Below are 27330 nucleotides of genomic sequence, written 5' to 3'. Positions count from 1 at the left end.
GGATGGATGGAAGAATGAATGGATGGGTGGATGGATGGAAGAATGAATGGATGGGTGGATGGATGAATGGATAGATTGAAGAATGAATGGATGGATTGATGGGTGGACGGATGGGTGGGTGGAAGAACGAATAGATGGGTGGATGGATAAATGGATGGATGTAAGAACCAATGGCTGGACGTATGGATAAATGGATTGATGGGTGGACGGAAGTATGAATGGATGGGTGGATGGATAAATGGATGGATGGATGGATGGATGGAAGAACGAATGGATGAATAAATGGATGGATGGAAGAACGAATGGATGAGTGGATGGATAAATGGATGGAAGAACGAATGTTTGTTTGTTTGTTTGTTGCTTTAGGTCTCTTCCAACACAATTGAGGTTATATGAGAGACCGCTGAAACAAAAAAACAAGCAATCTAACAAAAATAGTACAAATGTCAATCAAAATCATAACCTAAAGATATCATAAGCTAAATTATAAATAACCAAGAACAAACAGGCAGAGGATTTACAGGAAAAAAAATATCCCCTGTCAAAAATACAATCACAAACCAAAGAAGCAGGATAGGCTAGTAAAGAGAAGAAGAAGCGACATCACTATCGGATCGTACACCCATGCGAACATCATAGGTATATGATTCAAGGGTGATGCTCCCATCCAACCACCCGCGAAGAACGAATGGATGGGTGGATGAATAAGTGGATGGCTAAACGAACGGACAGACGGAAGAAGGGGATGTACGGATGGGTAAACGGATGGATCAAAGGGGCCGAGTGGATGAACGGATAGTTTATCAATGAAACAAAGCAATCCCAATGAGAATGGATTTTGAAAAAAAGATATATATATATATATATATATATATATATATATATATATATATATATATATATATATATATAAATATATATAATAAGAGAGAGAGAGAGAGAGAGAGAGAGAGAGAGAGAGAGTCGACTTAAGCTGGAAAAATATTTAAAATATTGACAGTTTGAAATAAACTCTATATTATATGCACAGCAGAGTAAATTGTAAATCAGCGGAGTGGATCGAAATTTAACGTCTCCTGAACAGCTGAATAAGACTGAAATGCCACACCGATAAATTTAAATAGATATTATAATTAATGGTTGTATCGATTGCTGGGTGGTAAAGTATCGCGTCCTGTCACAAAGTCAATGTCGAGTGTGTGCATTCATTAGAAGGACGACAAAGGTAGGAAAAACCTAGCCTAGTCAATTTTGTTTGTTTGTTGTTTGTTTTTAAGGGTTTTACGGCGCTTGCAACACATTTAGGTTATATCAGCGCCAGTAAAAAGGAAGAAAATGGGATAGTAAAATGTTCTAGAATTACAATTAAAGCACCCAAGAAAAAGTAAGACATAGGGGAACTGGGAACAAATAGGGATCAGATGTTGATTCCAAGAGCACACCACCAATGTACATAGTTTGAGATCACCTATAAGTCTCATCCGGACACAAACACAAAATCCAACAAAGAGGAATACACTCAAATGCTTACATTATACATTGAAGATAACAAATATAATAATATATAACAGAGAGATGATTTACAAGGAAAAAAATATCATCTCCCAAAACAATATCTATGCATTTGACTGTTTCCCTCCCAGTCAGGAGTCCGGCCAGGGTCAGGACAAAACCAAGTAATCTCATTCCAAGACAATGACAGGAAGCATGTTGGAAAACAGATATAAGGGGATAGAAGACACAGTATGTACCCCCCCCCCCCCCTGCCCACTGGGAGGTCAGGAACCCCACCCAGAGTCAATTTTGTACTTGGGAAATGACCAAGTGAAATGATTGCGAATGTCTGCCTAACAATAGCAAGCGTGTTTTGGTACAGGGCACCAAGCAAGCGGTCCGCGCTGTGTGAAATAGATATTTCGTCTAATGAAGTCTGCTGGGGAAACAGACAGAGAATTAAGAGGCTCGTTTAGCGCGTTTCATAACTGTAAATTATATCCATTATCACAAAGTAGCAAATATTATAGCCTTAATTTGGGTGAGATATGTGTGTTTGTGTGTGTGTGTGTGTGTGTGTGTGTGTGAGTGTGTGAGTGTGATGGGGGGGGGGGGGGGGGTGGTGCAGGAGCGGGGTGGAAGAAGTAAGGAGGTCATCAATCGGGATGTAGAGATAATGAGAGAGTCAGTTTTGGGTGTCCCAATTAATACAATGATTTAACAAGACCACCCACCGATTTAAAAATAAACATCACGCAAGCTTTCTCGTCATCAACAGGAAATGGCCAGCATAGGGTAGTATAGTGGGTTAGTCCACTTCTTTCGAAGGTTGTGGCTGGCATCCCGTTGAAGATGGATCTAATCCTATGATGCCTTCAGGAATGGCTCTATCCAGCACAATCTATCGCAGATAGACCATCTGTATTACGGAAGCGCCGCATTTAACACTAACCCAAATAAGCTGAAAGTAGTGTTTGACTAAAACTTTTAAAATCCTTTTTGAAAAATATAAATAAAAACTAAAAACCTTTATTTTATCCACTGAGTTGCAATCCTTTTTCAAAAGCACAGGTGGCTGGAAGTGGTAGATGGTAATAGATAGATAGATAGATAGATAGATAGATAGATAGATAGATAGATAGATAGATAGATATATTAATAGACAGGTAGGTATATAGATAGGAGAGTAGATAGGTAGTATAGATAGAGTAGATAGATAGATAGGATAGATAATAGATAGATAGATAGATAGATAGATAGATAGATAGATAGATAGATAGATAGGTAGGTACATAGATAGACATATAGATAGATAGATAGATAGATAGATAGATAGATAGATAGATAGATAGATAGATAGATATATTAATAGACAGGTAGGTATATAGATAGGTAGATAGATAGGTAGGTATGTAGATAGAGAGATAGATAGATAGATAAATAGATAGATAGATAGATAGATAGATAGATAGATAGATAGATAGATAGATAGATAGATAGATAGAATAGATAGATAGATAATAGTAGATAGATAGATAGATAGATAGATAGATAGATAGATAGATAGATAGATAGATAGATAGATAGATAGATAGATAGATAGATAGATAGATAGAAATAGATAGACAGATAGAACGATAGATAGATAGATAGATAGATAGATAGATAGATAGATAGATAGATAGATAGATAGATAGATAGATAGTAGATAGATAGATAGTAGTATTAGTTAGAACAGATAGGTATATCAGACAGACAAGAAGACAGACAGACAGACAGACAGACAGATAGATAGATAGATAGATAGATAGATAGACAGATAGATAGATAGATAGATAGATAGATAGGTTGTTGTTTGTTTGTTTTTAAGGGTTTTACGGCGCTTGCAACACATTTAGGTTATATCAGCGCCAGTAAAAAGGAAGAAAATGGGATGGTAAAAAGTTCTAGAATTACAATTAAAGCACCCAAGAAAAAGTAAGACATAGGGAAACTGGGAACAAATAGGGATCAGATGTAGATTCCAAGAGCACACCACCAATGTACTCAGTTTGAGATCACATATGTCTCATCCGGACACAAGCACAAAATCCAACAAAGAGGAATACACTCAAATGTTTACATTATACATTGAAAATAGCAAATACAATAATACATAACAGAGAGATGATTTACAAGGAAAAAAAATATCATCTCCCAAAACAATATCTCTGCATTTGACTGTTTCCCTCCCAGCCAGACTCCGGCCAGGGCCAGGACAAAACCTAGTAATCTCATTCCAAGACAAAGACAGAAAGCACGTTGGAAAACAGATATAAGGGGATAGAAGACACATTATGTACCCCCCTGCCTACTATGGGAGGTCAGGAACCCCACCCATATAGATAGAGAGCTGAGCCGGTGTTACCAATACTTAGCTTCTATAACCAGGACAAATAATTCGTTTGGACAGAAAAATAAATAAAAACTTACCGCTTACCGTCAAAAGCAGTTTAGATTTGAAGATACATTTGTTTTCTATCAAAAAACATTCGGTACTAGACAATCCTTGATGAATTTCAAAAGTTGTGTTTGAAATTATATCCTAAATATTTTCATGCTAAATCGTGTGTTTTTCTCGTCTGACCCATAGGTTGGTGCCCCCTAGTGCCAGCCGCCTGCCGCGCAATAGCCGCGCAAAACAAAGGTTTTTTAAAAAGTTTATTGAGAAAAAGATACGGAAAAAGTGTCCCTAGATAGGTATGCAATTTGGTGCATAAGTGCAGTAAAAATTGGTGCGCAAAATTAGTTCGTAGAGGATGCGAGACTGTGTGTGTGGTGTGTGTGTGTGTGTGTGTGTGTGTGTGAGTATGTGTGTGTGTCTGTCTCTTTCTTTCTTCCTTTTTTTTGGGAGTGCCTACGTACACGGTAACGGGGCATCTAGCCTCAGGATCTATGTACACGTAAACTGGTTTACCGTTGCAACATTCTGTCAGTGATGGTCCTCGCTGTCGTGACCGCGCGCGCTCGGTGTGTGTGTGTGTGTGTGTGTGTGTGTGTGTGTGTGTGTTGATTGTTTTTTTTAAATCAAAACAATTTTAACCATTAATGGCGAGATTCCATCTTACACTCCCCAAACTCCAGATCTTAGTCTTAATGGTATCATTAAAAGACAAGCTTTGCGATTTATAGTTTAATTGAAGCCCGAGTCGAAATATACTCTTACTACTGCTCTCTTGGTGGAAACGATTTATTCTGCATAAGCAATCTGGAGAAAAAAATCAGTGTCACTGTAAAAGGTTAAAATTTCACGAAGTACGCTCCGTGAACACCGCTGTAACAATCCTTTGATCTACTCATCAGGCAACCCATTGTTTCTTTCATCTTTACCCATTCCCCCTTACTATCCCCCCATCCCCCCGCCCATCTCTCTCTCTCTCTCTCTCTCTCTCTCTCTCTCTCTCTCTCTCTCTCTCTCTCTCTCTCTCTCTCTCTCTCTCTTTTGTCATAATGTTATCCCTTCCCCTTCCCATCTCAATGTAAAATGAAAACGTTCTGTTGTTTGCAGATACATGTATGATTGTTTTGTTTTCTCTCTCTCACTAGGCTAGGATTAAAAACCAAGACATCAGGTAATGGGTGTCTAATGCCAAAGTATAGATTCTCTCTTTGGCCAATTTAGTCACGCATGTGGCAGTCCAGCTATTTACTATGTTCTGCCTATACCACACAATAAGTGGGATTTTGGGGGGTGGGTACGAAAGAAATCAAGGTCATAAGTAACCGTGCACAAGAGCTGTATAGGGAATTGGTTTCTGGGGGTCTTGCAAATACCAAATTTTTATGGAAAGCTTTTTCGAACTCCAAGACGTCTGGTTTGTTTTGCTATCTTGGAACAAACGAAACAGAGATGTCTTGATGTGTGGCCTAGTTGTCTGATTTTGTGACCTGGATGTAAGGTTTTGTGACTTAGATGTATCCTTTTGTGTGTGCAAGCCATGCGGGTAAGTATGGCGATAGCTTGCCAGTTGAGGAAAAAAAAAGGAAGAAGCAGCGTATCCGCATTTGAAAAACAAAACAAAACAAAAACTGAAAAAACAAAACAACTTAACCTTTTAAAGGCGAATATCAATCTTACTTGGACCAAAAATAAAATCTTACCGTTTTCATCAAAAGACAAAAAACAAATTACAATTTAAAAACTTGAGCTTTTATATAGAGCAATATCCACCCAACGTGCTCAAAGCGCTTTTTATCAATATTCTTACTGCTCTTATGGTGGAAACGTTTGTTTTTTTCTGCGTTAAAAAATAATATAAATGAAGACTATTATTTGAAAAACAAAAAAATCAGTGTCACTGGCAAAGGGTTAATTGCAGTACTCCTGCATCCAGTGAGACTCCCACGGCACTTGCTAATCATAAAAAAGGAAATAGCAGCAATCAACAATACTAAGGTGAAAAAAAAAGAAGAAAAAAAAAGGTGGGTAGGGGGGAAGAGCAAACCCAGTAGCAATGCAACCTTTTAGCGGCGAAATTCGATCTTTGACCTAACACCAAATCTTCTATCATCAAAAGACAAGTAACGGCAAAACTATTATAGACAATTGAAGTCCGAGTTGCGATAGTCTGACTACTCTCTTGGTGGAAACGCTGTATTCCCCGTTAACAATAATAAAGATAAAAGCAAACTACTATCTAAAAGCAAAAAATTAGCTTCGCTGTTAAGGGGTTAAGAACACCTGCAACTGCAACTGCCAGCATCCTTGAGATGTCTACGTCACCAAGGTCACCAATCGACACGTCTCCCTCTCGTCGGCATGCACCCCCCCCCCCCCCCCTCCACTCTCACGGTGGTGGTGGCGGCGGATAAAAAAGGCCTTTTTTTCTTTTATTCAATCAACTTGACTGCTGGTGGACCCTAGGCCTCTCTACAAGTCCAAGAAATAATACTCACTTTTTCTCTTCGCCAACGAAAATATCTACCCCCTACCGGTCTAATTATTTGTAGCAGACGACAAATTTCTCAAAAAGGTCACGTGACACTGTAAAAACAACACAGGAAGTCCATGAAAGCTTATTTACGACATTTCCTTTGAACCGTGTAAACAACAAAATTTCGTTTTCATTCGACTCAACGGGTCAGATTGGCCGGTATTTTTTAACGAACTAAAGTTCTGAAAAATCAAAATGTTTCTTAGAAAGGTGAAAGATGCTAGTTTTTGAAACAGAGGTAGGTTTTTAAAAAAAATCTTTATATTTTACGTGAATGCATGCTCAAGGCGAGTTGGACGTGCAGCGGAGGTGGTCGGCCAAAGGCCCACCTCTCTAGACAGATAGATAGATAGACAGATAGATAGATAGATGGATAGATAGACAGATAGATAGATAGATAGATAGATAGATAGATAGATAGATAGATAGATAGATAGATAGATAGAGGACGGATGGATGGATCATAGCTGCCAACCCGGTAATTCAATTAGGAGGGAGATTTGGAACAAAAATCAGGGAGATTACATTTTTACTGACCTGAAGTGAAGACGCGCTGCTAGTTCTTCAAAAGTCACATGATTACTCCTCGTGATGCACAACAATGAAATTTGTCGTTTAGACATTTTAAAAATCAACAAAGTATTTAAGCAGTATAAAAGGCAAATACAAATTACTCCCAATTAGAAAGAAACCGTCCTCAGCAATTTGAAAATTGATGAAGACTTAAGGCAGGGCATAAGCAAAAGCAAATTATTCTCAATTGAAAATATCGATACCACAATATATTCTTTTACAATCCTATATAATCTATTGCCACATTACTGGTATCGATTCTGTTGCTTTCATAGCATCGACCAGCCAAAAAAAAAGTTGACAATTGATTGTCTAGAGAACCAGCAACTCATCACACTCAATATTCAAATTGATAAATTTTCGGGAGATTTCTGGAGATACTAAAAAACTGCGGGAGAGCGGGAGATCGGTGATAAATACGGGAGACTCCCGCAATTTGCGGGAGGGTTGGCAGCTATGGATGGATGGATGGACGGACGGACGGACGGATGGATGGATGGATGGATGGATGGATGGATGGATGGACGGACGGACGGACGGACGGACGGATGGATGGATGGATGGATGGATGGACGGACGGACAGATGGATGGATAGATAGATTTCAAAGTACGTCTGTCTGCCTGCCAATATTTCTATTTAGACATCCATCTAATAGGTGTGTGGAAGACGAAGGAAGAGGGACAATACATAACTCCTTTCTCATTTACACAACCAAAACATAACAATTAAAAAAAAAATTAATAAATAAATAAATAACTAAACAAATCAGCCAGTGTGCACCTAAAACCCCAATACTGACCCAGTGACACACAATACGTGTCATCGTTATCACTTATCCTACATGGAAGATTACGAAACACTTTCAATTTTTCAAACAAACTTGTACCATCTTCCATTTTCATTGGGTTAAGTACGGGTCTGTAGGTCACGACGACCACCAGGGAGCGCTGGATGTATGGTAGTATGGACAAATATTTGGGTGGTGATATCTAAATTTAGCAATCAAAGATCTATATTGGGAGAAATCATGAGACACATTCATTCATTCGTTCATTTATTCATTCATTCATTCATTTATTTATTTATTTATTTATTTATTTTATTTTATTTATTTATTTATGTACCAGCAACCCCTACATCTTCAATGTAAACGTTGCACCTAGCGGTCTAAAAAATATCAAAGACCAAGAGTCAACTTCATTTATTTACTTATTTGTAAACAAACTGCTATATATGTCCGAGCGAGCTTGCGGGGGTGTCACTAATCCCATGTTTTGATGGGACAAATATCTATAGGTTAGAACTCTTAGTCCCCCCCCCCCCCCCCCAATCTCTCTCTCTCTCTCTCTCTCTCTCTCTCTCTCTCTCTCTCTCTCTCTCTCTCTCTCTCTCTCTCTCTGACGGGGGGGGGGGGGGGTGGTGGTGAGAAGTTCAGACTCGAGAGGTGAATCGAGGACGTAAGCCATTGCATAAGCTGTACTTTATATATATCAATCGTGTGGCCTTGAGCGATATTCCGGTGACTGGACAGCTGACATGCTCTGAAAAAATGAACACATTTTCAAGATTTTGCTCCAGAAAACTGGTCTCTTCCAATATCGGTGACTCAAATGACCCTCGTCTTGTCGAAAACTCTCGAACCTGAAACGTCAGTGTCCGCTCATACTGGGACCCCTTGTAAAGGGCTTTGAGCACATTTAGTGGATATTGCGCTATATAAATTTCAATAAATGTCAAGAGGTCGAAAATCACATCGAGGCAAATGTTGTCCAGTGGTATGACACTCGCTTTCGGATCGGAAATTCCTGGGTTCGAACATCGCTTGGCGCATACTTGAGGCCTTGGAGAAGGCTTTTTACTCACATTCTCTCACCGTACTCAGGTGTAAAATGATTACCTGGCCGTTGCTCTGTCCGAAAAAAAATTATAACATCACCTTACACTCGTCATGTCTTGTCCTAAATGTTAAGTGTCGCTGTTGGACAGGGACCCCTTGTAAAGCGCTTTGAGCACGTTTCGTGGATATTGCACTATATAAAAGCTAATTTTTTAAAACTCTCGAACCTGAAACTTCAGTGTCCGCTCATTCTGGGAATGCCAAGAGGTCGAACATCACATTGAGACAAATGTTACATCATTTTAAATAATGGATATTGTAATTAGTAAATTGGAAGTTTGAATTTGACTTTACATGAAACATTCAAGGCAATGGAGATATTATCTGTGTACTTGTGGTCAAGAAAGTATATCTAGTCATGGCAGAAGCTAATATCCGTGAAGCGATGTATTAATTCAAGTTTGATGTGCATGTGGATGGATAGATGTATGGGTATGAAGTTGGCAAGTTACTTGGTTGGTAGTTTGGTCAGTTTGTTCGATGATAGGTAGTTTTGTTGATATATATGGTAGTTTGGTAGATATATATATAGTATAGTTTGGTAAATTGATATGGTCGTTTGGTAGATAGATATGGTAGTTTGGTAGATAGATATGGTCGTTTGGTAGATAGATATGGTAGTTTGGTAGATAGATATGGTAGTTTGGTAGATAGATATAGTAGTTTGGTAGAGTAGGGCAGTATCGGTCATGGGTGAAAGAGTCTGGTTGTCTTTTTTTTCCGGACTCCCCACCCCACCCTCACCCTCATCGTTCTCCCCTCCTCTCCACCCAGCAATGATTTGGTGACTGGATCTGTAATATCGCTATCTACAGGGAGCAACCAATGATTTTTGATGTTTTCAATAGAAGCCAACATATACTCTCCCTCCTCTTGCACCCAGCAATGATTTGGTGACTGGATCTGTAATATCGCTATCTACAGGGAGCAACCAATGATTTTTGATGTTTTCAATAGAAGCCAACATATACTCTCCCTCCTCTTCCACCCAGCAATGATTTGGTGACTGGATCTGTAATATCGCTATCTACAGGGAGCAACCAATGATTTTTGATGTTTTCAATAGAAGCCAACATATACTCTCCCTCCTCTTCCACCCAGCAATGATTTGGTGACTGGATCTGTAATATCGCTATCTACAGGTAGCAACCAATGATTTTTGATGTTTTCAATAGAAGCCAACATATACTCTCCCTCCTCTTCCATCCAGCAATGATTTGGTGACTGGATCTGTAATATCGCTATCTACAGGGTAGCAACCAATGATTTTTGATGTTTTCAATAGAAGCCAACATATACTCTCCCTCCTCTTCCACCCAGCAATGATTTGGTGACTGGATCTGTAATATCGCTATCTACAGGGTAGCAACCAATGATTTTTGATGTTTTCAATAGAAGCCAACATATACTCTCCCTCCTCTTCCACCCAGCAATGATTTGGTGAGTGGATCTGTAATAAAGCTATCTACAGGGTAGCAACCAATGATTTTTGATGTTTTCAATAGAGGCCAACATATACTCTCCCTCCTCTTCCACCCTTCCCTCACAAACACAACTCATACTCATCCACGTTTGTTTGTAGTGAGCAAAATTCAGAACAAAATGTGGATCAGGCACTTGTATCAATAATGATGGGGAAAATAGGGTATGGAGAAGTGCCAGATGTAAACAGAGAATATAAAGTCACGTGGTCAGTGCCAAACTCAGGATCCGATTGACACGACACCCTCCGCCTGACCGGCTGACCGGGAGAGAGAGAGAGAGAGAGAGAGAGAGAGAGAGAGAGAGAGAGAGAGAGAGAGAGAGAGAGAGAGTGTGGTCGCACAACCAGCCATGTCATCATATGTAGTGAGCAGAGACATATTATTATTCAATGGGGATGATCTATATTACCTTTTCATGTGCTCGAGGTCATTGGTCACTTTGGAATATGTGCTCAAAGTGACCCACATAGTGAAAAGTGCTCCCAGCTTTTGAAATATTCAACATCACGATTTGTCATTTTATCCAGCTTGACACAGGGTATGTTTACAACTTTCATAAACAAAGGAGTGTTTTTTACATTTGTTGAGAACCGTCCAATCGTTGAATAACAACGAATCATGTGATCGATGACTCGGCTGGACGAAAATATGACTATAGATCGTTCCCATTCTGATGTAGTGAGTGATCCGAGGCTCGAACCTTTGTCGAACTTGGAACTTTCTGATTTGAATTCAAAATGACAATTTGAAAATCTGAGCTGACTTGTGACGTAAACAACTCTATTAACCAGGTAACCGTCGTATTCTGGAGAGAAAAAAAACAAAATCCAAAAAACAAAACAAACCTCGTTTTTAAAAAAATTGGCCAGAAAAATCGTCCTAAATGGGTCGATCGATTTAAATGATCCTCATCTCGGCAAAAAACTATCAAACTTGGGACTTTGCGGAATCGCTATCTCACCGACGTATACAGGTCCGATAACCCAAGCTGTTATGGTCTTATTGTAGTAGAGGAATTCATTACTCTCAAGCTGATGAATACTTATTTACAGGTCCGATAACCCAAGCTGTTTCATTGTCCTAACGGTAATTGTGATTTATTATTTTTATTGATATCCCTCAACTCTCTCTCTCTCTCTCTCTCTCTCTCTCTCTCTCTCTCTCTCTCTCTCTCTCTCTCTCTCTCTCTCTCTATCTATCTATCTCTATCTATCTATCTATCTATCTCTATCTCCTGCTCTCTCTCTTTCTCTCTTATTCTCTCTCTCTCTCTCTCTCTCTCTCTCTCTCTCTATATATATATATATATATATATATATATATATATATATATATATATATATATATACACACACATATATATACATATATATAATATCTTTCTCTTCCCGCCCTCTCACCTCACCCCTTGTTTCCATCGTTACGTTCCGGTTGTCAGTCCAAGGTGGCCCGATGTGCCCTTGAAACTATGGACGAAATACTGACACAATGATGAGATAACCACATTGTTACTCCAGACCTGCTTAGTAATACCAAAAATTCGTAGAATTACCAATAATTGGCTTTATCTACAGAACTGCATACACGTGTTTGACTCAGTAAATCTTGCTTAACTCTCTCCTTACCGATCATTTTCAGTATTTTCCCAAAAAACGGCAGGCTTACCCAGCAGAAAAAATTGATTTTTTAAACTCAAACAAGCTCTCTACGCTATATTCTTATTAATTAAACAAAGATCATTCTTCAAATTTTGTGATGTACAAAATAAATCTGAATGAGAAAAATGTATATTGTGTCGTCACAAATTTGACGATTTTGTTGCAGATGTTAAGGAGAGGGTTAAAAGTAACGTTTAGTTACATAGAACCTATATTTAGGACTTTGGAGCATTTTTTGGATAAGGATGAGAGTAAATTTTTATTTTGCAAAGCTATTTATAGCGACTTTTTCTTTTTCTTCCCCTGGAGCTACTAATTTTTGAAAATTCAAGAAAGGCAGCTCTGTATTACTGACTGATAATATAGTACAAGTCATTTGTTGATATTACTCTTCAAATTTTCAAGATAATACTTTTACAGCCCGGATTATAAAGACCCTCAGGAGAATTCACTCACTGAATCCTAGAAATTTTTGCTACTTTTCAAAATTGGAAAAAATGTATTAAAAATGAGCATGTGCATAGATATTTTATTTTTAACTACTAATAACATGTAAAAATGAAAAACACTAGCTTTGATACTACGCCTATAATTTGTTTCAGAAAAATGTAATAAATAGGCATGGAGTAAAAGGAAACCTAACCCCGGGTAAACGAGTATAATCAGTGTTAGGGTTCATTGAGTTGAAATATGTTTTTATATCAGTAGTTATTTCTATCTGTAGTTCTGGATTTTATTGAAATAATAGGGGAGGAAAATTGGGGCACAGATCTAGACGTGCGCTCGTTATTTCCATTACTTCGTTTTAAGCGCACTGTACGTTTGTGGTGATATGATGGTAAAGGTCGAAATAAAAGTACGTCAAGAAAAGTCAATAATAATAATACTAAGGCCACCCAGGGTAACTTAGGCCACTTACTGAAAACAAGATTGCTTATTTTAAAAGATAAATTACATGTAGCTTTTATCTTTTAAATAATTAGAGCACTCATGAATTTAACTTTTTAAAAAGCAACCTTTTTTATTCTACTAAGTGGCCTAAGTAACCCCGGTTGACGGTATTAGATAAATATCATAACGTGGGGTCCCAGATAACTCGGTGGGAGATGGGAGAACACTCGCTTCACAAGAAGAGGACTGAGATCGATCCCGCGTAAAAGTGAAGTTGAGATATATTTTTTTTCTGCACCCCCCCCCCCCCCACACCCCCGCTGTCCACCCAGCAGTAATTGGGTATCTGGGTCTGTTAGATCGGGCGGAAAGCACGATAGACTAGAGTCCTATCCAAAGGATAGCAAGCAAATGCGATTGTCTGTTTCACGCTATAGAAACCGGGATTAGCTCCGACTTCAAGGACCTAATGGCTCCGAATGACTACTTTTTAAAAATAAGTTATGGGGCAGCTTAATTGATGGATGTGGGAAGTAAACGTTTTTGTTTTGTTTTTTGTTTTTTAATTTTAAACAAATGTGTTTGACGGTATCGGGACGAAAATGTGGTGATTTTGTCTTTTTAAAAAGATACTGTGTTTTTTTTTAAAACTGGAATTTTTTATTCAAATTATAATTATTAATATTTGCTTTCGTTCCATTCACTTCCCCGCCCTCCCCCCTCTCTCTCTCTCTCTCTCTTGCCTCCCCCCCCCCCCCTTTCCGCTTCCCCCCACACACTCACCCACACTCTCTGCGTCCCATTTACTTGAAGTTATTTAACGTTCTTATCTCGTTCTAGCTCTATTGTATTCCAAAAACGGGTTGACTGACAGCCGATTGGCTTATTTTGACTGATAAGATAGATAACTCTCGCTAAATAGATTGTGTGTGTGTAAGGGGGGGGGGGGGGGGGGGGGGGGGGGCAATCATGATTTGTTGTTGACTCTTGCCAATCCATAATTAGAAACAAGGCGATAAATGTACCATTTTTAATGTCGATGGTCAGATGCTGCACATATCGATGATATGAGTTTAAGTGAAATATACACCTGCTCTGTCCGCCAGATCGATCCTACCAAAGCGCAGAACTATTTGTGTCTTTAAATAAACGTTTATAGCCTGATTGAGGGAATTCAGTGAGAACTGTATACCAGCACTCCTTTTGTGCCCCCCCCCCCCCTCTCCCTCCCTCTCTCTTATACACACGCACACACACACACACACACACACACACAGGTTTGAGTGTTTTTGCCGAGATGAAAGGTCATTTAAATCGATCAATGTTTGAAGGACGAGTTTTCTGGCCAAATGTTTTAATATGCGTTTTTCCAGAGTACGGTTCTATAACCAGAGAGGCGAACACGACAAAAGTGCAACATACCAAGCCCTTTCTTACCATTGCATACTTAATGGCTACTAACCAAGGTTATACACATGTAAAAGTAGCCTCGCTATTAACACCCTAACGTCATCAATGACCTATATATAACTACTAGTCTGTGTTATGCTCCGATCTTATCTATTCTATCATTCTGAAAAATCCCTAACCTGTTAGAAATGACGAATGCTGTGGCTATTGGTGGCCGAGCTGGCTGGCTGCCTGCCTGACCCATTTCTTTTCTTACGACATTTCCATACACGTAACGGATTGAGTAAGCGCTGTACGAATTTTGTGAGGTTCGTTTGGATTAGTAAGTGCGAGCGATACACATTTCCCACCCGGGCATTCTAAGTAAGCATTGACCGATATTTTTTTTTTTTTAGTAAGAGAGGGAAGAAAACAATGTAAATTATACCATCGGAGTAATAAAACAAACCAATAAAAAAACAAAAAACAAAAAACAGTCTAGGGTCGATACCTTACTACACCAAATTCGTTCATCATTAAATGGTTTTGTGTTGTTTTCAGGGGTTTATCGGCGCGAGCGACACTTGTAGGTCATTTCAGCGCAAATAAAATAGAGGGTGATTAGGGAAATGTTAAAAAGCATCAAAGAAACCGCCCCAGACAAAGGGGACTAGTTCAAATACAGCATTACACAACAATTCTATCAATTTATCTATATTGGTATGTATTACCATCCAGACACAAGCAAGAGGATCCCGCCAGAAAGAATATACTCAAATGTTTACAAAGCACAATATATTTAAAAATAAAAGCATAATAGTACATAACAGAGAGACGATTGACAGGGAGGAAAATATCTCTCTCTCTCGAAAAAAAAGGGAAACTACATTTGACTGCCTCCCTTTCAGCTGAGGATCCCCTTCAGTATTAGGGGAAAAAACCCGAGCAATATCAATCCAGAAAACAAGATGGAAAAAAGTAAATAGATATATCTAGAACGCAAAAACAGAAAAAAATTACCACCAAGGGAGTTCAGAAATCCATCAAGCTCAACGGTATCTCTTCATTTTTAAAGTAAATAAATACGACAAGGAAAGAAACTGGCTTCCCAGCAAATATGTCACTGATCCAGGATATCTGCTTAAGTTTTTTTGTTTTTTTTTTTTTGGATTTGTTTATTTGTTTTAGAATTGCAAAGACGCTTGATATAAACTTCAATAGGCGTCTTAGAAAATAGGAGGAAATGATACGGCTCAAAATGAAAACATCTTGAACATGTTAGACAATAGACTCCTTTAGGTCACCCAACGGCAGTCCAAAAATACTAACAAAGAGCGAAGCGACGTCAACTTCTTTCACTCAACTCCAGTTGGGCGATGAATTCCACTGGATTCTATCAATCAGACTAAACGTTTCGGGTTATACGTGGATTTAAGTGGTTGGTAAGCTTGATCTGGTGGGCAGAACTTGTGATAATTTCACGTAAACGCACGCCATCAAAAGACTCTTGCTTTGATACTTAGTTAACCAGTTAACTGCTACACTCTGGAAAGAGGATATTTTTTTTTAACTGGCCAGAAATCTCGTCCTTCAAATATCGACCTATTTAAATGACCCACATCTTGACAAAAGCTCTTCGTATGGGAACAATACTGACAATGGACGTTTCGGGTACAAACCCTTCATCAGCACAAAAATACACAAATTAACGTGGAAAATAAATAAAATAAAATGCCAAAAAAAAAAATATATTTCATTTTATTTTATTTGTTTTCCACGTTAATTTGTGTATTGTTGTGCTGATGAAGCACGTCCATTGTATTGTTCCCATACGATGCCTCTCCATTTTCACGAGCACAGGCTTCAGTCAGCCCCCTACCGTTTTCGACAAAAACTCACATCAAACCTGGGACCTTGCACCAGAGTACGGTTCAATTGTGTCTAGTGTGTCATATCAGCAGCAGTCCGTACTTGAAGTGCTGCCTTTGATTTACACAATACGTAATAATATCATTAATTTAAACCGGCTGTCAACGTGTCGGTCGGCGGCTTTGAATTATTGGAACCCGGGGTTAACTTGAAGTCACGACAAAAGGCTGCAGAGACGGCATCTATAATAATAATGATATTATGTAATACATTCATTGTATTTAGATGTTGGTAAGTACGCAATACCGCTGCACAGTTAGTGTACCATTTGCTGTGTACTGACTGAAACATGTGTTGATTGATTTGCTCGCAATAAATGATAATCTCTTCATTGGATATCGGAAACTCCTATACTTGACTGTTTGACCCTCCAATCTGAGGCAATAGGTGTGTCGATTTTATTTAACCCTCAAACGACGAGAATGAATAATTTCTTTCAAAAATTTCAATCTGTTAATATCAAAGCTTCCTACCCGAACTTTGAGGAATCAAAAAGGTGAAAATGAGGAATGTGTCATCAAAATGAGGAATTTGTCATTAAAATGAGGAATTTGTCATTAAAATGAGGAATTTGTCATTAAAATGAGGAGTTTGTCATTAAAATGAGGAATTTGTCATCAAAATGAGGAATTTGTCATCAAAATGAGGAATTTGTCATTAAAATGAGGAATTTGTCATTAAAATGAGGAGTTTGTCATTAAAATGAGGAGTTTGTCATTAAAATGAGGAATTTGTCATCAAAATGAGGAATTTGTCATTAAAATGAGGAATTTGTCATCAAAATGAGGAATTTGTCATTAAAATGAGGAATTTGTCATCAAAATGAGGAATCAACTTACTGGAAACGTTCGAAATCAGTCTTTCTGTATATTTTCCCTGCGTCAAAAAAGGGTCTTCTCACTCTTCCCCACTCATTCAAACTATAGATAGAATGAAGTTGACGTCACTCGGATCTTTGTTATTGTTTTTGCCATGCGCGTGTATGAGTAATTCTCACTAAATTGTATTAACCAGACTATAAACGTTCAAGGTAACACATACCTCCGGATGGCAATGTTGTGAGCTTCTTAGCCAAGCGCACACTACCTATAATATTCCAACAGCATGATAAAACAGTACAGTTAATCTCCTATGATGGCTTCATGCTCTCATAGTAAGCACCCATAGTTTAGCCTTTGCCACAAGAGCTTTACTAAATTATTTGCGTTCATGACACACGCGACTCCCCTGTGACTGGAATGCGGAATTTTCAGAAGTGGATGCCATTATTTTGCGGAATGATTTAGTAAAATGCGAAATGGTAGGAAACTCTGTGATATTTATGGTCTAGTAGTATGACACTCGCAACCGCTCCTTGGAAAAGACTCTTTATCCACATTCCCTCACTGCACTCAGGTGTAAAATAAGTGCCTGGCCCGTTGTGGCTGTCAAAAAAAAAAATGTAAAACCCTGACAGGCGTCAAGTTTCAAACTACAAGTTAAGTGTTACTGTTGGCTGGGGACCCTTTGTGAAGTGCCTTGAGCAATTCAGTGGATTTAAAAAAAAAAAAAATTTGTATGCCATACAATGCCGCAAACTTTTTTTTTTTTTTCACATTTTGTCAATCAAAGAATATACCTCATACCATATTATAACTCTACTCTTGATACGTCTGAGGTTGAATTATTTTTGTCTGGTTGAAGATGGGAAGATGGGAAGGTGGGGGAGGGGTGGAATTGTCATATGACCTCATCTATTTTTGCACTAAGCTAAAAAGATTTCGGGCCAAAATGAGAAAAAAAAAAAAAAAAAAAAGATATTTTATTAACACTGGCGTTTTCATAAGATAGCGGAACCATCAGCGATGGCACTCGTGGATTCAAGAAAGTCAGATTCTTATTGCCATTAGGCAACGCTGTCTTGGTAAAATAAAAACAATAAAATAGTAGCTGGAATTCGAGATAGAGTAGAATCAAGCCCCGCCAGTAAAGATTTAACAGCAGAATGTTGTAATTGTAACGGCGTGTAGTGACACGCGACTGATCAGCGCGAAAAAGGAATTTAACTCCCCCCCCCCCCCCCCCTGAATGCTCTCTCTCTCTCTCTCTCTCTCTCTCTCTCTCTCTCTCTCTCTCTCTCTCTCTCTCTCTCTCTCTCTCTCTCTCATCAGCCACACTCATAAATCACTTATGCGAATGCTCGCACAGATACTCACACAAGGAGTGCAAAGTGCAACATTTAACCGGAATGATAAGGGGGGTGGGGGGGGGGATCTTCCTCAAAATAGCCATTGGAACGACATTACCCGTCCATTTATATATGGATGTTATACTGGTAGCTCTCTAAAATTGTCCATTACTACCGAAAGCCAGGTACTCATTCACAGCTGAGTCGAGTGGAAATTTCAAATGACCCACTTCTTTTTTGATCCCTCACAAACGACGGGTGTTTTGTATGGGGTAGGCTAGAGCAGAGCTGCATACTTGAAATTGTCAAAGAATCGCAGTTTCCAAGGGAAAAATTGCTCTCTCAAGAATGCTCCAAAGTCCTAAATATAGATTCTAAGACGCTAACAAAATTTATTGAGTCAAAGAGACCTATGCAGCTCTATAGTTGGAGCCAAAATTTCATATTTCTACGAATTTTTCGTACTACTAGGCAGGTCTGGGCTAGAGTGTTCCAATTTCGTCAATAGGTTGATGTACTAATTTCTAACAAATATCGTGTAACTAGCAGCCCAACAACACAAGGGAGAACGCCAAACACAGTAGTTATGTTTAGCACATGACTTATTCTTTTCGCGTGGGTATCAACATCAAAAGTTCTGATTAGAAAACATAAGTAAATGGAAGAGGCGGTGTACAATAATAATAATAATTTAAAAATCTGGAGCAAAGTGCTTGTTAGGCAACCTTTGAAACGATAACAAAAATTTATTACTACTCGATCGCTAAGCCTATCATGGCACTCGGCCAATCAGCGACGACGTCCGAAACTGTTAAACCCATGTTGAGGTTCTGTCAGGGTACACACACACACACACACACACACTCTCTCTCTCTCTCTCTCTCTCTCTCTCTCTCTCTCTCTCTCTCTCTCTCTCTCTCTCTGTGTGTGTGTGTGTGTGTGTGTGTGTGTGTCTCGTTTATCCCAAATATGTATTTTGGATGAAGGTTTATCGATTTAATAGTATTTGAGATCAGCTCTTAAGTCCTGTTCGTGTTAAGAGTATTTTGTTCTTTTTATTTTTTAATCTGTTCATCGTGCAATTTTTGTCCGAGCAGACACTGAGCCTTGATTTTTGTTCCGTTCTATTTAGAGAGATGATTTCAGCCTACCAAATCAATAAGCGTCGTGTCCCCTCATTTTTCTTTTCTGTCTTTCTTTTTTTTTTTTTTTTTTTTTTTTGCTGTTTCGTTTTACCCCATAACAAAAATTTTTTTGGGTTTTTCTTTTTTTGCATAACAAAATTTTTAAAATAAATGAAATAAATAACTAAATAAAGAAATATAAATAAAGGACAAAATAAAAATTAATATTTTCATTTTGATAAGCACGACACAGTAGCATGATGATATTCAACTATATCATAACTACGGAGAATGATCAGGTTGACAGAGGGCAGGAAGGTATACATGCTAGTTTCCAGTTCCAATACAACACAATACACGTCATTCTTCACCTCTCAAAATGTGTCAAATGCGAATCAAAGATTTTTTAAATAGCTGGTGCCATTTTAAATTCCTTTTTTTTTTCTTCTTCAAATTTTGGTTAATTGCTCGTTAATATACACAAACTCATACTGATTTGTAAGCCTGCTCTTGATAAACAGATAAAAACAAATATAATCTCTAATAGAAAAACACACACGTTTGGGGGGGGGGGGCGTTAAGGCTGACAAACTCACTCATGGCAAAGGCCTAAGGTCAGCAAAAAAAATAATTTTAAAATTGATCCGAGACACGGACACCACATGGACACCACGCATAGAAATTAGAAAGTAAGGGACAACAGTTTCAGGGAAGGGCAGGCCATACAAACAGCCCTACAAAAAACGTGCGCTGATCAGTGATGCTGGTGGTGAGGGAGAGAGAACCATGAATATTAATAAGATCAATAAAATGAATACTAAATATTATTATTGAATAACACTTAGAATGAAATTGGATATGCAGTACACATTATCCGTTTTCATTCTACTTTGATGCCCATGCAAGTGATTTTCATTATTTATTCAGATTTAATCAAGCTATATGGTCTGAAGAGATGGATAGAGAGATAAAGGGGGGGGGGAGAGGAAGAGAGGGGGAGAGAGAAAGGGAGAAGGGGGGGGGTTAGAGAAAGAAGAGAGAGGGAGACCGATAGATAGAGAGAGAGAGAGGGGGGAGGGGGTGAAGGTAGCTTGATAGCTAGAGATACAATGATGGATCAAAATAGGCAGACCAAAAGATGGATAAAAACAGATCAAAAGATAGAAAGAGAGTTAGATAGAACGACAAACAGACAGATATGTAAGTTAGTAATTAAGTCAAAAAGTAGGTATGTGGGTAGGTATATAGCTGGGTAAATGGATGGATGGACGGATAGTTGATTGGATGGATGGACGGATGGTTGGATGGATGGGTGGATGGATGGATAGCTGAATTGTTGGATGGATGGTTGGACGGATAGATGGTTGGATGGATGGATGACTGGGTGTTTGTGTGGATGGATGGATGGATGGCTGAATTGTTGGATGGATGGATGGATGGATGGATGGTTGGATAATGGTGGAAGGATAGATGGATTCATGGATGGATGGTTGGATGGATGGCTGAATTGTTGGATGGATGGTTGGACAGATGGATGGATGGATGGATTCATGGATGGATGGCTGAATTGTTGGATGGATGGTTGGACAGATGGATGGATGGATGGATGGATGGATGTGTCACAGTAAAGGTTGTTCACAATTATCTTATTAAATTTTATTTTATTAAGAACTGAATTCATCTCACTCCAGTTATATTTCGGTAGGCTTAGATAAACTTTACCTTCTAATATTAGATCGTCTTTCCTTTTATAGCCTTCCCTCGAATTAATTTCTAATTAGTGAATACTTTTCGTTCTACATTCTGTCACGTAGCCACTTATTATAAAAGCTGATAGGTCTAACATTTGACACTCACTTTCTCTCCACAATCTATGCCGGACGGCCAGTCGCTCTATTCCTTCTATATACTGTAAGATTTTTATCTTTTGGGACTTTGTAGATATTATATCTACACCATTAAGACGCCGGAGCTTTTAACTTTGATTGTATAATCTTCAAGGATCAAACCCGAGCCCGCTGTCAAAGGACTACATATTAACCCATTACCAATTGCCTGGAAGTGGAATTTTACGAGTCCGATCCTACTATCAGAGGAATAGATCATCCAAGCCCATCAACTGCCTGGAAACGTAAACTTACGAACCTGACATATTATCATAAGTTACGTAAAATATTCATATCTCTATTTGTAACTGCCACGATCACTGTTTATCTCTTTTAATTAAATTTCATCATTATTTTTATTTCATTGTAAACAAATCGTTAATTGTTTTTCATTTATAGTAATTAGTAAATTCTGGGGCCTCATTCTACATATATCTTTATGCATAGTCGAGTAGCTCTTTACTCACTTGAGACCATGACATTTTGGAGGGGACACATATAAAGAATTGAATTTATTTAGTTACTTATACCTATTTCATCTAACTTTAAAGTTTAAATTGTAAAACTCTTAATTGCCCCACTTGATCATATTTTAATTGAACTCCCTATTTACAGGATATTTTTTTTCTTTTTCATTTCTTCATTTAAATGGAATAGCAATTTATCCATTCATTCTTTCATTCAAATTGAATAGCATTTTATTGATTCATTCCTTCATTCATTTATTCATTTATAAATTATTCATTCATTCATTGTTCATTCATTTATTTATTCATTCATTCATTCATCCATTCATTCGTTTATTCACTCATTTATCCAATCATTCATACATTTATTCCTCCCTTCATTCTTTCATTCATACATTATCCATTCATTCATTCATCTATTCACTCAGTTTTTCATTCATTCATTCATTCCTTGTCCACTTTGTTATTATATCACTCATTTCATTTTGTTGTTTGCCTCATTCATGAATTGTTTTCAATATGTTTACATTCCATAACGATTCATTCACCTATCATCCAATCACTCAGTGTTGTGAACACATTTTGTAACTATTGTAAATCTTACGATATTTTATTGTTTTGTATTTCAGACATCACTGTTAAACACTCTTCAATGCCTAATTACAATTGTTGAACAACCATTGAACAAGAGAGAGGTCCCAGCCACGAACTGAGTTGGTAAATATATCCTTCATTATTCTCTTTTACATGAGTTGGGCATCACATAGTAACTATAGACATCGTGATTTGTTTTGCATAGTGATTTGTTTTAAATGCATTTTTGGCATATTACTGTTACCGAAAACCACTTATATATTATGTTCTGAAAAGTGAGTCTTTAAAAACTAAATAATAATAAAAGGAGTCTACTAGCCGTCGTGTTATATTTAGTGATAGATAACTTGGGATTATTTTGGCATCCTATTATTGTTATCACACTCTAGTATATTAGCGTCATTGCGAATAATTGTACACAAACTAGCGACGAGTCACAAACATTGGTGATAAATTTTTCGTAGTAACATAGTTTAGAGTACACGCGATTGACACATTATTATTGACACAAGTCATAATAACTCCGCATTGTATTGACACATTGCTTTATAAGATATAACGATAAAAGGCATCAAATTCAACATACATAATAAGTTGAAATAAGAGAGAGAGATTTCTAAAAATAGAACAGTTCATTCCAGTAAGTGTAAATAAATAAAACAGTCAGTAACAGTATCCTGTCAATATAATATATATAAAACATCGTAACTAATTTATTGCAAAAATGGAAGCATATAAAAGATACTTAAGTCTTGCAAAGGACCTAGAAATACCCCAGGAAAGAATATTTTCATGGTGCGAAGAGAAAATAAAAGAAGAAAAAGAAGAAAGAATTCGTAGAGAAGAAAATGAAGAAAGAATTCGTAAAGAAGAAAAAGAAGAAAGAATTCGTAGAGAAGAAAATGAAGAAAGAATACGTAGAGAAGAACGAGAAGAAAGAGTCCAAGAAAGGGAACTAAAAAGACAAATAGCTTTAGCAGAAGAAGAAACCAAAAGGACCCAAATGATGCTGGAAATTGAAAAAACAAAAACCGGTCATGAAAGAAAACATAATAATAGTGATGAATTTTTCGTGAAACTTCCACGCATGCCAACATACGATGAACGCTCAGACTGTCTAGAATCCTTCTTACACCGATTCGAAGTTCAGGCTAAAGGTTATCGTTGGCCAGAAAGCAAATGGGCCACAGCCTTGATTAACTGCTTATCTGGAGAACCGCTAAAAGTTTTCTATACCTTAACAACTGAAGATGCAGATGACTATGGTAAAATTAAAGACGCTCTACTAAAAAGATTTAGATTAACGGAAGATGGTTACCAGGAAAGGTTTCACACTGCAAAACCGGAAAGTGGAGAAGACTTTAATACATTCGTGAACCGAATTACTCAATTTCTAAATCGGTGGCTTGAGTTGGCAAACGTAAAACAAGACGACTTTGCAGGCCTTTACTATCTCACGCTGAAGAATCGAATCTATCAAGCTTGCAACCCAGATTTAGTCGCATTCTTTAAAGAGAGAAAGCCAGAAAACTTGGACAAATTAAAAATCTACGCAGAAAACTTTAACAGCGCACATCCATTGACACCCCTTAGCAGAACATTGAAGGAACCATACTACGCTGCTGCTGCTCAGAGTCCAGGTACACCTAAAGTTCAGTACTCAAATAGAACGAGCCGATCAATCACTCGGAACACGCAAGTGAAACAGGATGACCATAGTAACAAACCATGGAACAAACAGTTCAATAGAGACCATAGCCGACCCTATCAAAACAAAACAAGAAATAGCACTGACAATAATACTGAGTATAAGAAAACCAATAAACCTATAATTAAATGTCAATATTGTGGAATGAAAGGCCACACAGCAGACAAATGTTACAAAATCGTGGGATATCCGAAAGAAACTGCAAATGCATCACTCCAAACAAGTGTAAATAATCAGACACGAGTAATGTCAGGAGAAAATATAAATGTGTATTGCGTGAAAGGTATGTCACTTTTAACACAAACTCACAAGTCAGGATCGCTCTTTTTTTGTGAAGGCAAAGCTAATGGAACTGATTGCAAAATATTGAGAGACACAGGATGCAGTACAGTAGGAATAAAAGCATCTTTGATCAATGACGAAGACAAAACTGGAAAAAACGGTACAATGCATCACATTCAGTGGCACAGTCGAAACCTTTGAAACAGCTAATGTGTACATAGAAACCCATACTATACAGGAATAGTGGAATGCTGTATACTTCCAAACCCCGTCGCTGATGTTATTGTTGGCAATATAAAAGGTCTTAAAGACAACCCAACAGATGTAAAAGAATGGTCATTAACCCAAGAAACAGCTTGTCTAGCAGAAACAAGAAAGATGACTAAGATAACAGAGAAGCCAATGACTATTTCTCTAGAACCACAACAATTTGACAGGAACAGGTTCATTGAAGAACAGAAAAAGGACCCGACTTTAACTTCATATTTCAATATCGCAAACAAAGGGACGAAATCAAAAGTTGAATACATCATTGAAAAAGATATTCTGTTCAGGTTACATAGGAAAAGAAATAAAATAGCTAAACAACTGGTCACGCCGAGTATTTACAGAAACAAAATCCTTGGAATAGCGCACGATTCAATAACTTCTGGACATCTTGGGAGCTCTTCCAACATTGAAGAGAATATCCGAGAATTTCACATGGCCTGGAATTACTAAAGACGTCCGAGAATATGTGAAATCTTGTGACACATGCCAAAGAAGAGTCGCAAAAGGCAGAATACCGAGATTGCCATTAGAGACAACCCCAGTTATTGAAAAAGTTTTTCAAAAAGTTGCAATTGACATTATAGGCCCTTTAACAAAATCAGATAGAAACCATACACACATACTAACACTAGTCGATTACGCAACCAGGTGGCCAGAAGCGATAGCATTGAAATCAACTACATCGGATCACATAGCTGAAGCATTGATGACAATTTTTACTAGAATAGGCATACCAAATGAGATACTGTCGGACAATGGACCCCAATTTACATCACATATGATGCATGAAACCATGAAACTCATGGGAATCCAACACTCATTCACAACTCCCTACCACCCCAAGCAAATGGTCTTTGTGAAAGATTTAATGGCACTCTAAAGAATATGTTAAGAAAAGTGTCAGCAGAAAAACCAGATGATTGGGACAGATACTTACCAGCAATCCTATTTGCATATAGAGAAATACCCCAAGAATCTACAGGCTACTCCCCATTTGAGTTGATGTATGGACGATCACCTCGGGCCCGATCAATATAGTAGCCGACATTTGTAAAGGGAATGAGGAGGACAATAACGAAATTATGTTTGCTTACGAATATGTAAGAAATCTGAAAGACAGAATAGAGGACACGTGTAAGCTAGCACAGGAATCCGTCACTAAAAAAGCAGAGAAATACAAGGAATACTCTGATCGCAAAAGCAAATCAAGAAAATTTGAGATTGGTGACAAAGTGTTAATACTCTTACCCGATGACTCGAGTAAACTTTTAGCTACATGGAAAGGACCATTCAGAATAACAGCAGTAAAATCTAATGTTAATTACGAGATTCAAATTAACAACACAACAAAGACATTCCATGCAAATATGCTAAAAAAGTATTTTGATAGAGACACAGTGTCGCAACCTATGTTTACTAATATCGAAGCTTCAAATGCAGGATTAATCATACCGTTGGTCATGGGACACAGACACCCGAGACAGAAAAACAAACAAAAATCGCACAATTGCAACCACCTAAGACAAAAAAAGAAGTACGCAAAGTACTTGGGCTCCTAAATTTTTACAGGAAATACATTTACAACTTCGCGCACATCGCGACACCGCTAACAAATCTGACAAAGAATGGGTCACCGAACAAAATTGTTTGGACAGAAGCGTGTCAGAATAGCTTTAAACAATTAAAGGCATTACTCTGTTCAGAACCAATTCTTAAATTACCCGACATATCAAAAGAATTTGTTGTAAGAACTGACGCGTCTGATAAGGGCATCGCAGGTGTACTATTACAGGAACATGAGGGAACTCTAATGCCTTGCTTATATGCAAGCAGAAAATTATTGGACAGAGAATCACGATACTCTGTAATAGAGCGTGAAGGACTGGCCATCGTCTTTGCTTTAAAGACATTCAGCAGATACCTACTGCTAAAAGAGTTTGTGGTCGAAACGGACCATAAACCACTCACGTACATAAGAAATAACAAAATGAATAATAGTAGAGTACTAAGGTGGAGTCTATTTTTGCAAAATTACACTTTCAGTATCTCTCACATACCAGGCTGTGAAAATATTCACGCCGACCTACTTTCTCGATTAGTGTAAACACGTGAGAAGGGTATAACTTAACCTCCCATGCATACTGTTAGTTACCTCGCAAATTATGCCAAATCAGAACGCACAATTTCGATAATTTTATTTGTAAACATGATGACCCAACTTAATGTAACATTGAGTATTGTTTGGATATATATACCATACCCATTCATGATTTGGGAAATCTTCTCTTTATCTATTATTGTTATGAATTTTCACTCATTTATGATTAATAATTGAAATGTCAATATTTCATTTACATTTTCATTCGTTTCATTTAGTAAATTACCTTCATATCATCGATTTAAATCATGCTTCATTGCCATCACTATTGTTTATCACAATGATTTGTAATCACATTGCCATCATGTTGTTCATCACAATGATTTGTAATCACAATCTTTCATTGTTATTGTCACCCATTCATATACCTACGTTAGTATAAAC

General features: G+C 37.8%; 2 protein-coding genes across 7 annotated transcripts in view; one reads left to right on the top strand and one right to left on the bottom strand.

Annotated features, from left to right (window-relative positions):
• Positions 1-27330, bottom strand: part of LOC144978625 (uncharacterized) — a 70302-nt gene that overhangs the window by 22773 nt on the left and 20199 nt on the right. The window lies entirely within an intron of this gene.
• On the top strand, positions 22093-25363 carry LOC144978627 (uncharacterized). Its single transcript, XM_078924927.1, has one exon. The coding sequence runs from the start codon at positions 23253-23255 to the stop codon at positions 24717-24719; it is 1467 nt and encodes a 488-aa protein (XP_078781053.1). The 5' UTR covers positions 22093-23252; the 3' UTR covers positions 24720-25363.

Source organism: Berghia stephanieae, chromosome 8, assembly GCF_034508935.2.
Source record: "Berghia stephanieae isolate SIO BIC M18660-M18661 chromosome 8, UCSD_Bste_1.3, whole genome shotgun sequence".
NCBI lineage: Eukaryota > Metazoa > Mollusca > Gastropoda > Nudibranchia > Aeolidiidae > Berghia > Berghia stephanieae.
The sequence above is the reverse complement of the archived record's forward strand: the minus strand, read 5'-3'. Positions and strand labels throughout refer to the sequence as shown.

Excerpts from the sequence above, each read along its gene's own strand:
- LOC144978627 (XM_078924927.1), top strand. The coding sequence starts at position 23,253 with ATGGAAGCATATAAAAGATACTTAAGTCTTGCAAAGGACCTAGAAATA.